Source organism: Choloepus didactylus, chromosome 14, assembly GCF_015220235.1.
Source record: "Choloepus didactylus isolate mChoDid1 chromosome 14, mChoDid1.pri, whole genome shotgun sequence".
Lineage (NCBI taxonomy): Eukaryota > Metazoa > Chordata > Mammalia > Pilosa > Megalonychidae > Choloepus > Choloepus didactylus.
Genome location: NC_051320.1, coordinates 29856362 through 29870976, shown reverse-complemented (window position 1 = coordinate 29870976; position 14615 = coordinate 29856362). Strand labels below are relative to the sequence as shown.

The window sequence follows — 14615 nt, the reverse complement described above, 5'->3', positions numbered from 1 at the left end:
GTAAATACCCCATGGGCTTAGGATTCTCAACCAGCTTGGCTGCATGGGCCAGAACCAGTGCCAATTGACCTTTTTCCCCCCAATTTCTAGTGTTTGTGGCATAAGCAAGAGAAGAGTATTATTGCTGCCTCACTGCGGCTTGAAGGCAGCTGCCCCCCTTATTTGAATTCGTGAGGCCTGCATGGGCCCCACGGTTACCATTTCCACAGGAGCTGCTTTGGGTCTGGAGTTAATGCTGGTACAGTCTCCAAGTCCATTGTTGTAAGGAGTTTCTATCATCCTTTAAGTGTTCCTTTAAAAGGCCATACATTCTTTCAGTTAACCCAGTTGCTGTGGGATTATCGGGCAAGTGAAAAGTCCAAAGGACATTCTGTTCTGTAGCCCAGGCCTGGGTTAAGTGCCCAGTGGAGGGGGTCCCCCTATCGCTGTCCATGTGTGTGGGGACCCGGAAAAGGCAATTAATTGTTTTTAAGCTACGTATGGTAACTCACTACTTGGCCTTGACTCCTGGGAAGGCCGGCACCAGTCCCGTAGCTGTATTTACAGTGGTGAAGGTATATTTTGGCCCTTTGGACAGAGGAAGAGGCCAACATAGTCTACTTGCCACCAGGTGAGAGGAATCTGGTCTCGGAATCTGGTCTCGGAATCTGGGTCCAAGTCGGTGAGGAGGCATTCTGGGCCGTCGCAGCGCGCAGGAGGGGCTAGCATCCTCTACTCCTTTTACCTCTTGTCGGGTGATAGGCAGCTGAAACTGCTGCACCACCTTCCACAGGGTCTGGTACCCTCAGTGCTCAGTTTTCCGATGCAGCCATTCGGTCGCTTCATGCATCATTGCTGTTAGGTTGCAAATTTTCGCTAGGGCATCTGCAGCTGCATTACCTGGCAATGAGTTAACATTGCGGGCAGAAATATGGAAAGCAGTTACCTTACAATTCTGGCAGGCCATCCAGATGTCTTCCCACAATTCCTTCCCCCATAGGGGTGGTCGACCACTGTCCATTGCTCTTGCTTCCACGTGGCCATCCATACTGTTAGGCCTCGCTATGTGGTCCAGTTATCTGGGCAGACAGTCAAGGTGTCTCCTGGTTCATGGACAGTTACCATCCGTACAGCCCACAGCTCAGCCCACTGGCTGCTTTGCAAAGTTCCAGTCTCCCACCAGATTATGTCAGTACTTGGCTGGACAGTCATAGCCGTTCAGATAGCGTGTTGCCCAAGTGCCAATCCGTCAGTATATCATGCAGAGTCAGGTATACTCGTTTGTACGTCAGCAGTGGGCACGGGAGAAGCCACCTCGGGAGGATCAACAGGAGGCAGGGCATGCTGCTCTTCCACATGGGAGACCTGTCCTAAAATTTCGTGCATCTCTGCACTTACAGGGCTACTGTTAAAAATTCGGCATTGTAGGACATAGGCTTTCTATTTTGTCAGTGTGCTTAGCTGAGCACTCCCTGAATGGGGCTTATTTATAGTCACCTGTGTCCACTCCTGTATGAGTGTGGTCACTGGGCAACTTTGAGTTAAACCTTCCATTTGTAACAGAGCATTATAAGCTGCACACAGTTGTTTTTCCAACAGGCTATATCTGAGTTCTGTGCCCTTCCAAAGTTGGGAACAGAATCTAATGCTTACACATTTAGCCTGTTGCCTTTGCCACAAACCCCACCCAGAGCCAATATTGGCACTGGCCACATCCAATTCACAGGATATATCAGGGTTCACCCCCCTTAAAGCCTGTGCTTGTGCTTTTATAAACACAGCCTGCCATGGAAACTCCTGTTCCCATGCTTTTCCTTTTCTAATTAGGGTGTACAAAAGTTTTAAAATTTTTAAATAGGGTATAAACAGTTTCCAATAACCTAATAAACCAAGAAAAGCTATTAATTGTTTAGAAGTTAGCAGTATAGGATAACTTTGTATTTTAACAACAGCTAAAGGAATAGCTTTAGTTTTACCCAACCAGACAATACCCAAGAACTTGATAGAATGTCCAGACTCTTGTAATTCGCTTTGATTTATCACCCATCCTCGACTTTCAAGGTGGGTCACCCCTGTGCTAGTGGCAGTTTCTAGTTCTGGAAAAGAATTACTGGTTAGCATGATATCATCATTGTAGTGAAACATAGGGGGTGTCCTTTTGTTTAAATTTTGTGCTGCTGGTCCATGGCAGATGGTGGGACTGTGGAGGTATCCTTGTGGAAGCACAGCAAATGTCCATTGTTGGTTTTCCCACGTGAAGGTGGATGCAGTCTGGCTGGAGGGATCTAAAATACTAAAGCTAAGGGTGGGGAAGTCGAGCCATGTTGCCCTGAAATCAGGAGCTTCTCTGGATGGATGCAGGAGCTGCTCTGAATGGCGGCCAGTTCAGAGCACAACGTGGAAATAGTCCACCTGTAAAATGCCTTTTATCCTGTTAAGCAAGTTTCCTTCTTTTCCTAGTTTCTAAGGGTTTTATTTATGAATGGATGCTGAATTTTATCAAATGCTTTTGCTCCATATATTATGCCTATATGGTTTGTCTCCTCATTCTATCAATATAGCAAATTCCATCTATAGATTTTGTTTGAATTTCAAATGTTAAACCAATCTTGCATTCTGAAATAAATTCAACTTCATCATCATTCTTCTTATGTATTGCTTGATTCAATTTAGTATTATATTGTTGAGAACTTTGTATCTATATTCATTAGTGAAACTGTTCTGTAAATTTCCTTTCTTATGTTGTCCTTGTTGGATTTTGAATCAAGGTGATAACCTTATAATATAATGGCAACTGATTCCTCTTTTTCTATTTTTGGATGAATTTGTGTAAGATTAGCATTATTCTTCCTTGAATATTGGGAAGAATTTTCTGGAGAAACTATCAGGAGTTTTCATTGTGGAAAGGTTTTTAATTATGGATTTAATTTCTTTAGTAGCTTTAGGCCTATTCTGTTATGGCTTATTCTGTATCAGTTTTGGTGATTTGTATTTTTAGGAATTTTTCCATCTCATCTACATTTTAATGAAATTTTAGCATAAAATTGTTCTCAGTATCCTTTATTTTATAATGCTACAATAGCTTTAGTAGTCTCCCATTTTCATTCTTATTTGTGTTTCATTTGTACCTTATTTTTTCTTGATCAGTCTTACCTTCAATTTGATCATTTGATTGGTCTTTTCAAAAGAGTACCAGCTTTTGACTTTTTGAAATTCTGTTTGTTTTTTTTTTTTTCACTATTTCATAAATTTTTGCTCTTGCCTTTATTCTTTTCTTCTATTTCTTCTGGTTTATCTTGATATTATATTTAAAGCCTCTGGAGATGGATGAAAAGCTTTTATGGTTTTATATTTTCTTCCAGATATACCTTTAGCTGCATCCTTGAAGTTTTGATATATTGTGTTTCCATTATTGTTTATTCAAAATATTTTCTAATTTCAATTGAGATTTCTTCCTTTGCCCATGGATTATTTAGAATTATATCATTTTATAATAAGAACATTTGAGGACCATTCTTTCATATTTATCTCTATGTATATTTCCACTTCTATATGTAATATTATATAAATAGGATCTTATCTTTCTATTTTTATTATGGACTGAATGTTATATTTTTGAGTGCTGAATGGTAGGACACATTGCTTTATGATGTTAAGGAGTTCCTGTTTACCAAAACAAGTATCATTAATTTCTTACTTTAATGTTATCAGGTCAAAGTAGGCAGTGAAGTTGCTACTGGAACAGGACCTAATAAAAAGATAGCCAAAAAAAATGCCGCAGAAGCAATGCTGTTACAACTTGGTTATAAAGCATCCACTAACCTTCAAGAGCAACTTGACAAGGTGAGAGTTAACCTTATCTGTATGTTTCCCATTCTGTCAGAATATCAAAATGATTAACAAATGATGGTCCAGTGTTTCTTGACAGTAAATAATGTCTTACTGGTATTAAAGTACACATCAAGTCTTAAGTTTTCTGAAGCGGTTTTCTATTTTTACATCTTTAGATTCTCCAGATACAGAACATCTACTTATGGGGTTATGATGAAATATTAATGAGTAATTATAATCTTACAGTTAGCAAATACTAAAAGTTTGTTTTATGGTTGAACATTTTTGTAAAATACCAATTTAATAATTTTAGGTTTATTGACTGGTTGCTTTTTGTCATATATACAAGGTCTTAATTTGTGTCTTTTAAAGACAGAGGTTATTAGCCTCTATTTCTGGAATCCAGCTGAACATACTGGGAAAAAAGATCCAGACTTACTCCTTCAGGGCAGGAACTGTATTGGACAGATGCTCTATAAAGTAATTCTTCTATTTACTTTAAATTTAAAGGTAAATTCGGAGGCTATTTATTTTCTGCCAAGACCTGTGTTCCTGTTCCCCTATTTCTTCTGCAGCCATTAGTGACATTACTAACACCTACCTCTGTTGTAAGAGAAACAGAAAACCCTGCTTTCAGGACTTGGCAGATAACTTGTCAGGAACTGGCTTAATTTCATTTTGTAGTAAATTATAATTTTGGTATCTATGCAGATGCAGAAATGATTTTTATTAAACATTTTATTTATATGAAAATTTGCAAAACAGACTTAGTAGTTACCTCCATGAAAAGTAATGTTTGTGTCTAGGCCATTTTCTCAAACAGAGATCCTGTTTCAGAAAGATTTTTGGTTTCCACAGAAACACATTTATGAAGCTTAGAGTAAGAAACAATCGTCTATTAAAAAACATTTAGATAAACTTTTCTTTTTAAGGCAACTATCTCTATGTCGGCAGTTTATATGAGTGACTTAAAAATCACTTGTCTGTGTGGTATCACTAGAGATTTCAATGCTGTTTTTATAACCTGGCTAGTCAATGCTTTTTCTTCTTTTAAAAGTATTTGTAACATGAAACCTAACATGTGTTCAGGTTTCTGTAGTTCTTATATTGTGTATATGTTGTCTTAACTTAACACATTTATATTGACTTAAAACTGGTGAGTGATTTATAAAAATATGTGTCAATATAAATCTACTCACAGACATTTATTCATGAAGTGAAAACAAAACAAAACAAAAAACCCCAGCATTGATTTTGTTATTTAATTTCCACAAAAAACTTTGTTGCATACCTGCCAATTGCCAAACACTTACTGTTGAAGGCAACAAGATGACTGGAACTTGGCCCCTGCACTCAAAAGCTGACGGTGAAGTGACGGGGGAGGGGGCTTTAGTCGCATAAGAAGTATAGTGTGCTGGAGCTTGGAGAACATGGGGATGAACCTGGAGAGACACAGAGCTGGGCTCACTGTTTTTATGCCAAGTAAGGAGTTTGAGGACTCATTAATTTAAGACCTGACTATGAAAGTGACATGATCTGGTTTGTATTTTACAAAAGATAATTCTGTATGTAGTATGGTGAATAGATTTGAGCAGGTGAGACTGAGGCTATGAAGGATGTCAGAAGAGTGGTTAAAGTAAGAGGTACTGGGAGTCTAATCTAAGGCAGTGGTGTTAGAGAGCAGGAAACATAACTCCCCAAAGATAATTGATAAGATTTGAGCAGCAGATTATATGCATGGGGGATACAGGAAGAAGGGAATGGAAAGAATAAGTACAAAAAGGAGGAATAGAGAATGAATTTCAGAAGTAGATGGCAGTTATGTGCTGCTGAGAGACCAAGTAAAACAAGGATTGAATACATTGATTTGTCAGTAAGAAGATCTCTGATGAATATGTCAAAGCAGTTTTAAAAAGTTAAAAAAAAAAAATAGGTAAGACATTTACATGATTTTTTTAAAAAAAATTTAAAAATCACAAAAGTGAATTTTTGGAAAAAATGTAAATCTCTTCACCCTGATACTCTCAGTTTCTTAGTGTCTCGTCTAAAAGGTATCTCTCACAATTAATATTTGTAAAGCACTTAGAATAATATCTGAAATAGTGAATGTTATATAAAGGTTTGTTAAATAAAATATCCTTACAGACATACTCCTTGCCTATACATAAATTTACTCCCACTTTTTAAAAAATACAGATTTATTGAATGAATTTTTACAAATATAATCATGTAACCACCACCATAGTTAAGATTTATAGCTTCCCATCACTCCAAAAAGTTCCTTAATGCACATTTGTAGTTAATTTCTTCCTCTACTTTCAGCACCTGACAAGCACTGATCAGATTTCTGTCCCTCCAGTTGTGCCTTTTCCAGAATGTCCTATAAATTAAATTATATATTTGTTAATCTTTTGTGACTGGCTTCTCATTGCTTAGCATAATGCTTTTGAGATTTATCCAAGTTGTTGCATTTATCATTAGTGTTAACTGCTTTTTATTGTATGTATATGCCAAAGTCAGTTTATCCATTCACCAACATCTGGGTTGTTTCCAGTTTGGGCTATTGTAAATAAAGTGGTTATAAGCATTCATGTACAGGTCTTTATATGTATCTGTGCCTATAGTGCATACTTTATGTATATACATATAGTGCATATAGTGGATGTTTAACTTTATAAGATGCTGCCAAGCTGTTTCCCAGAGACAATGCCATTTAGAATTCCCATCAGCAGTGTTTGAAAGTTCCGAATACCCATAATCTCTCTAGTGATTGATATTGTCAATTTTGATAGCTTTGGCTTTGCAAGCAGGTGTATAGTGTTATCTCATTGGATTTTAGTTAGGATGTCTCTAATAACTAATAATGGGGAGAATTTTATGTATTTATTTGCAATCTATATCTCTTCATTGACATGTCTATTCAAAACTTTTGCCCTTTTAAAAAATTGTTATTGAGTTACAAGAATTCTTTTTATATTTGGATGCAAGTCGTTTATTAGATATATAGTTTACAAATATTTTCTCAAATTTTGTGGCTTTCCTTGTCATTTTCATTGCAGTGTGCTTTGAAGAATAAAAATTTTTAATTTTGATGAAATCTGCTTTGTCTAGTGTTTCTTTTATGGTTCATACTTTTTTGTTCCTATCTAAGGAACTTTTGCCTACTTCAAGGTGACAAACATGCCCATGTTATCTTCTAGAAGTTTTATAGTTCTAGGTTTTACGTGGAGGCTTTTGATCCATTTTGAGTTAATTTTTGTACATGTGTGCAAGGTTAAGTTCTAGGTTCTATTTTCTTTTTGCATATGGCTCTCCAGTTCTAGCATCATTTGTTGAAAGGATAATCCTTTCTCCATTGAATTCCCTTAACACCCTCGTTGAAAATCAATTGACCATATATGTGTGGGTCTATTTCTGGATTCTTAATTCTATTCCATTAATTTATGTGTCCATCCTTAAACTATTCTCTATCTTGCTTACTTGAAGGCAGGTAGTATGAAAATCCAGCTTTGTTTTGCTTTTTAAAAATTATTTTGGCTTGTCTACAGCCTATGAGTTTCCATGTAAATTTTACAGCCATTTTCTACCAAAAAAGGAAAAAGCCAGTTTGGATTTTGATAGGGATTGTGTTGAATGTATAGATCAATTTGGCTTGAATTGATATCTTAATTAATTGAGTCTTCTGATCTACAAACAAGGTATAACTCAAATTATTTACGTTTTTAGAAATTTATTTCAGCAGTGTTCTGTACTTTTTCATATGAATGTCTTACACATTTTTGTTAGGTTTATCTCTAAGTATTTCATGCTTTTGGATGTTCTTGTTAAAATGGTATTGGTTTTTAATTTCATTTCTAATTCTTCTTTGCTAGTATGTAGAAACACAATTTTTGTATATTGACCTTGTATCCTGTGACCATGCTAAACTGACACATTAATTGTAGCATTTTTGTAGGTTCTTTGGGGTTTTCTACATTGATGGTCATGTGATCTGTGAATAAAGACTGTTTTATTCTTTCTCCTTTCTAATCTATATGCCTTTTATTTATTTGTCTTGCTTTATAGCACAGACTAGGACATCCAATTCAATGTTGAATAGAGATGGTAAGAGCAGACCTATTTACCTTGTCCCCAATCTTAGGAGGAAAGTATTTAGTCTTTGCCATTATGTATAATGATTCTTGTAGAGTTTTGATAGATGCTCTTTATAAGGCTGATTATATTTCCAAGGATGTTCCAATTCCTAGTTTACTGAGGATACTTTTTTACTTAAATCATGAATGAGTGTTGAATTTTTTCAAATGCTTTTTCTCCATCTATTGAGATGAACATATGCTTTTTTGTTTGGTTTGTTGATATAGTGAATTTCACTGATTAATGTTTGTTTAATTTGCTAATCTTTTTCTGGTTTTGAAAGGTGGAAGCTTAGACTATGAATCTGAGAACTTTCTTTTCTAATATAAGCATGTAAGGATATAAATTTCTTTTTAAGCACTTTTACCTATGTGTAAAATTTTGACAAGTTTTTGACAAAGGTGGGACTTTATTTTCAAACAATTCAAATTATGTTCTAATTTCCCTTTTTATTCCTTCTTTAATATTCTGTATCCCTTCTGATTTTTTTTCTACTACTTTTGTCAAGTGATAAAGTCTCCAGATATTAATGTGGATTTGTCTGTTTCTCCTTGCAGTTCTATCAGTTTTTGTTTCGTATCTTTTGAGGATCTTTTGTTACGTATATATATACATTTAGGATCACATTATTTTTGATGGATTAGCTGCTTTATCATTATCTGACGTCTTTCTTTATCTTTGGTAATACTCCTTGTTCTGAAATTGGCTTTGTCTAATGTTAATATAACCATTCCAGTTTTCTTTTGATTAATGATTGCTTGGGGTATCTTTTTCCATCCTTTTATTTTCAGCCTGAGTCTTGCTTTTTATTCTGATTTGACAATCTCTGCTATTTAGTTGGGGTGATTAGACTACACTTATATTCATTGATATGGTTGAGTTTAAATCTGCCATCTTACTAGTTGTTTTCTATTTATTCCATTAATCCTTTTTTTCTTCTATATTAGAGAAGTTGTGGATTTACAAAACAATCATACATAAAATATAGGATTCATATATATATTACCCTGTTATTAACATGTTGCTTTCAGTGTGGAACATTTGTTACAAGTAAGGAGATCACATTTTAATAATTGTATATTAACTGTAGTCCGTAGTTTAACTTAGGATTTACTATTTGTTTAGTGTAGTGCCATGATTTTTCAAAAAACTTTATTCTGTTACCATATATACAATATAACATTTCCCTTTTTAACATCATTCAGTAATTTTCCATTTTTTAATCATTTTTTTATTGTCAAATATAACATATATACATAGAAGTGATAACTTTCCAGGTGCAGTTTAACAAGTAGTTAGCAAATTTCAAAGAATATTATAGGCTACAGTTCCACAGTTTCGGTTATTTCCTTTTTATGAAATATAACATATATACAAAACGGTAGTATCTTTCAAAAATATGATTTATCAAGCAGATATTTAGGAAATTTCCAAAGTTGTTATGAGTTATAGTACCATAGTTTCAGTTATTTCTTATTGTGAAATAAAACAAATATACAACAAGGTATAACTTTCAAATTACAGTTTAACAAGTAGCTATAAAACAAATTTTAAAGAGTATTATGGGTTACAGTTCCACCACTTCAGTTCTTTCCTTCTAGCTATTCTAATGCCCTAGCAACAAAGAAAAAGAAAATTATATAAAGGTTCAGTATTCATAATTCTTTGTTAAATTCCATCTTGTCTGTTGCTACCCCTTCCTCCAGTTTAATCACTTTCCTGATCTTCAGGGATGTCTAGGCAGTGACCACCCTAACCTGTTCATGTTGAAAAGGGGTGTCAACTTTATGAGCAAATGGGACACATCTAGTTGATGTTCTTGAAGAGGCTGTTGCCTCTGGGTTTTGGTACTTAACTGACATAGGAACACTGTAAAGGATTTAAGTCTCTGAAGGATAAACTTAGTGAGTGAAACTTTTACAGAGTCCCAGATAGAGATCCAGGTATTCTTTAAGGTTTTCGGGACTACCATTGACTTGGGCTTATCATATTGTGGTCATTTGACATATCTAGTTGAAGCTTGCATAGGAGTAACCTCCAGAACAGCCTCTTGACTCTATTTGAACTCTCTTAGCCACTAAAACCTTATTTTGTTGCCTTTCTTTTCCACTTTTTGGTCAAAAAGGCATTCTCAATCCCTCGATGCCAGGGTTAGGCTCATTTCTGGAATCCATGTCCCATGTTACCAGGAAGGCTCATTCATCTTGGGGGTCCTGTCCAATGTCAGGGGGAGGGTGATGAATTTATTTGCAGAGTTGGGCTTAGAGAGAGAAAGTTCACATTTGAGCAACAGAAGAGATTCTCTGGAGGTGACTCCTAGGCATAATTATAGGTGGGCTTAGCCTTCCCTTTACAACTATAAGTTTCACCCGAGTAAGCCTCAATATCAGGGGCTTGATTTATAAAGCAGGGGATTCCTAAGTTCACATAGCATATCTTATGTCCACAATAATTCATCCTATCTCACATTATCATCACTTAGCTGTAGAATCCTCATCACTCTCCATTTTAAATAATTCTCATGACCCAAAACATCTCATAGCTCCTGTCAGCCCTCAATTATTTGTCCCTAGTATTTGTGTAATACTAGTATGGTATTCCTATTAATTGTAGTCCCTAGTATGCAATGTGTAGATTTTACCCATATACCCTTCTGTTGTCAACCTGTTGCGTTAGTGTCATACCTTAGAAATACATCATGCAAGCACTTATCTATATTTGTAGTGCTGATCTGTGGGAAGCATGCCTTTAACAACCCTTTTCAATCCTATTTGCCTTCAGTACAACTCTTATACTTATAATCCAGTTAACAAACAATCATCACCTCTATCTATTACCGTACCTTTGAATTCACCATCATTAACATTTCTGAACATATCAGATTATCATTCCCCCTCAACAGCTACTGTCTATCACTAGGTCCCCAATTTTCTTATATTATAAGACATTGATTTTACATTGGTTAGATAGTACATAGAAGTGGTAACAAACAATATCTCTCCTTTTGTGTCTGAGTTATTTCACTCAGAATTATTTCTTCAAGGTTCATCTGTGTTGCCATATTATTTCAGGACCTTGTTGCTTTTTACGGCTACATAGTATTCCATCATATGTATATACCACATTTTTTTTCCCACTCATCTGTTGAAGGACACTTGGATTGCTTCCATCTCTTGGCAATTGTGAACAGTGCTGCTATGAACATCAGTGTACAAATGTCTGTTCATGTCACTGCTTTCAAATGTTCTGGGTATATACCGAGAAGTGGAATTGTCAAATCATACGGTAATTCATTGTCTGGTTTTCTGAGAAACCACCAAACTGTCTTCCAGAATGGCTCTACCATTATACAGTCTCAGCAGCAATGAGTAAGAGTTCCAATTTCTCCACATCCTCTCCAGCATTTATAGTGTTCTGTTTTATGGCAGCCATTCTTATTGGTGTGAGATGATAGCTCATTGTGGTTTTGATTTGCATCCCCCAATAGCTAGTGAAGATGAACATTTTTTTTCATGTGTTTTTTAGTCATTCGTATTTCCTCTTCAGAGAAATGTCTTTTCATATCTTTTGCCCATTTTATAATTGGGCTGTTTGTACTATTGTCGTTGAGTTGTAGGATTTCTTCATATATGCAAGATATCAGTCTCATCAAATACATGGCTTCCAAATATTTTCTCCCATTGCATTGACTTCCTCTTCACCTTTCTGACAAATTCCTTTGAGGTACAGAAGCTTTTGATTTTGAAGAGTTCCCATTTAGTTTGCTGATAATTCTCTAGCCTCTTCAGTTGTTTAGTTAGGTCTTTAGTTTTAGCTCTTTCTTCCTTTTTGATATATACATTTAGAGTTATAAATTTCCCTCTCAGCACTGCCTTCACTGCGTTCCACAGGTTTTGATATGTTGTGTTCTCATTTTCATTTGTCTGTAGATATTTTCCAATTTCTTCTTTGACCCACTGGTTATTGAGGAGTGTGTTGTTTAACCTCCATGTATTTGTAAAAGATCTGGTTCTTTGGTGTTTGTTGATTTCTCGTTGCATTCCGTTGTGGTCAGAGAATGTGCTTTGAATGATTTCAAAGTTTTAAAATTTATTTTGACTTGTTTTGTGCCCCAGCATATAAAGAAGAATGTATATCCTGGTACTTTGGAATGTAATATATATGTCTATTAAGTCTCATACATTTATCATATTGTTTAGGTTCTCAATTTCTTTATTGATCCTCTGTCTAGTTCTCTCTGTAGAAGAGAGTGGTGTATTGAAGTCTCCTACTATTGTTGTCGACATGTCTGTTGCTCCCTTCAGTTTAGCAAATGTTTGTCTCATGTATTTTTGAGCTCCTTGATTGGGTGCATAAACATTTATAATTGTTATTTCTTCTTGATGAATTATCCCTTTTATTAGTATATAGTGTCCTTCTTTGTCTCTTGTGACATCTTTGCATTTACGTCTATTTTGTCTGATATTATTATAGCTACCCGAGCTTTCTTTTGATTGCAGTTTGCGTAGAATATTTTTTTCCATCCTTTCACTTTCAGTCTCTTTGTGTCATAGCGTCTAAGATGAGTCTCTTGTAAACAGCATATCAGTGTGTCATGTTTTTTAATCCATTCTACCAGTCTATGTCTTTTAATTGGAGAGTTTAATCCATTCACATTCAAAGTTACTACTGTGAAGGGAGTTCTTGAACCAGCCATCTTATCCTTTGGTTTTTAGTTGTTAGATCTATTTTTTTCCCCTGCTCTCTTTTTTTCCTTTAAGTTGTCCTTACTAATAACTCTTCAGTTCTGTGCTCTCTCCAGACCTCTGTCTAATTTCTTTTTTTCTCAGCTGGTAGAGCTCCCTTTAGTATTTCTTGCAGAGCAGGTCTCTTGTTAACAACTTCTTTCAGAATTTATTAGTCTGTGAAAATTTTAAACTCTTCCTCAATTTTGAAGGAGAGCTTTGCTGGATAAAGAATTCTTGGCTGGCAATTTTTCTCTTTCAAAATCTTAAATATGTCATACCACTGCCTTCTTGCCTCTATGGTGCCCGCTGAGTAGTCACTACTTAGTCTTATGTTGTTTCCCTTGTATGTGGTGAATTGCTTCTCTCTTACTGCTTCCAGATGTTTCTTCCTTTCTTCCGCTTTTGACAATCTAATCAGTATGTATCTCAGAGTAGATTTATTTGGATTTATTATATTTGGAATTTGTTGGGCATCTTTGATTTGCATATTTGTGTCATTTAGAAGGTTTGGGAAGTTTTCATCAACTATGTCTTGAAACACTCTTCCTTGCCCTTTACCCTTCTCTTCTCCTTCTGTGACACCAATGATTCTTATATTTGTTCACTTCATATTATCCATCATTTCTCTGAGATCCATTTCAAATTTTTCAATTTTTTTTCCCATTTCTTCTTTTGTGTACTTGAATTCAATTACTGTGTCCTCAAGTTCACATATCCTTTTCTGCCTCTTCAAATCTGCTGTTGTATCTTTAGTATATTTTTTATTTGAACCACAGTGTCTTTTATTTCCATAAGGTCTGCTATTTTTTTATTTACTCTTTCAAATTCTTCTTTATGCCCTTGTAGAGTCTTCTTGATTTCCTTTGTGTATTTTGTCATCTCGTTGAAGTTGTTTTGGAGATTTGTTTGTACTTCTTTAATTAATTGCTCCAAATTTTGTGTCTCTTGCAGCTTTTTAATTTGTTAGTTTGACTTGTCCATATCTTCTAGATCCTTCAAGTACTTTGTAATTTTCTTTTGGTTTCAGGGCATTTTCTTGTCTTGATAGGGTTATTTTGGGAAGTGCAGAATTATTTGAACATTTATATGTAATTTGGAATGCTGGAGCACAGTTTCCCAATCCTACCAGCAGGTGGCGCTCTTGAGGTACAGCTTGCTGGAGTGTGGTTTCCCTGACTACCATCAGGTGGCTCTCTCAATGTGGGTCTTCCCCCAACTTCTCCTGTGCAATGGGCGCATTCCAAACTGGGTGGGGAACCAATCAGTGCACCCTGGCTCTGTGTACACTGGGGACTGCCTGTCCTGGGGCTGTGATGGGGCCCCGAGCAAGCAGACAGGAAGTCCAATCAAGGGCACCCCACAGATGGACTGTGGGCCCTGCCTGCCGGTTCTCTGCCTGCCTTGCGTCTGTGAGTCTCTGGAGTATGGGAGGGGCTCCTGATTGCCGGTAGGGCGCCTCTTCCTTCCTCACTTCTTGCCGTTGCACACCCCTGGACTTCTGTGGGGGGAGAGCAAACGCTGTCCCCTGCTACCCGCTTGCCTCACGGGAGCTCCCTGCTGTCTGACTGTGGAGGATCATCCCCCAGCAAACTGTCAAGGTAGGTGCATGGGAGCTGCTGCTCCCTTGCCAGGCGGATGTTTTGTTGCTGCCGGCCTCAGGCCGTTTGAAGGGAGCATACTCACCGCATCCCTCCAGGTGGCGTCTCTCCTCCATTTTTGTCGGTGTCCCCTCCATGTACTGTGCGGGACCCTCTATGGCCAGTCACACCCCGAAACCGTGGTCCCTGATGTCCTCTGGCCCCTTTCTAGTTAGTTTCATGGAGGAGAAGCCTGTTCCACCTCACCTACTCCACCATCTTCAATTTTCCATTTTTTGATAGCAGCCATTCTAATGGATGTGCAGTGGTATCCTATTGTAGTTTTGATTTGCATTTCCCTGATTGC

The 14615-nt window shown here is 36.6% G+C and overlaps 1 protein-coding gene across 14 annotated transcripts in view; it reads left to right on the top strand.

The window, feature by feature from the left end:
• Nucleotides 1–14615, top strand: part of STAU2 (staufen double-stranded RNA binding protein 2) — a 368399-nt gene that overhangs the window by 169096 nt on the left and 184688 nt on the right. For all 14 annotated transcript variants that reach the window (XM_037802428.1, XM_037802429.1, XM_037802424.1 and 11 more), the window contains one exon: nucleotides 3691–3822. In XM_037802428.1, the coding sequence (XP_037658356.1) occupies nucleotides 3691–3822 (132 nt within the window). The remainder of the gene's footprint in view (nucleotides 1–3690; nucleotides 3823–14615) is intronic.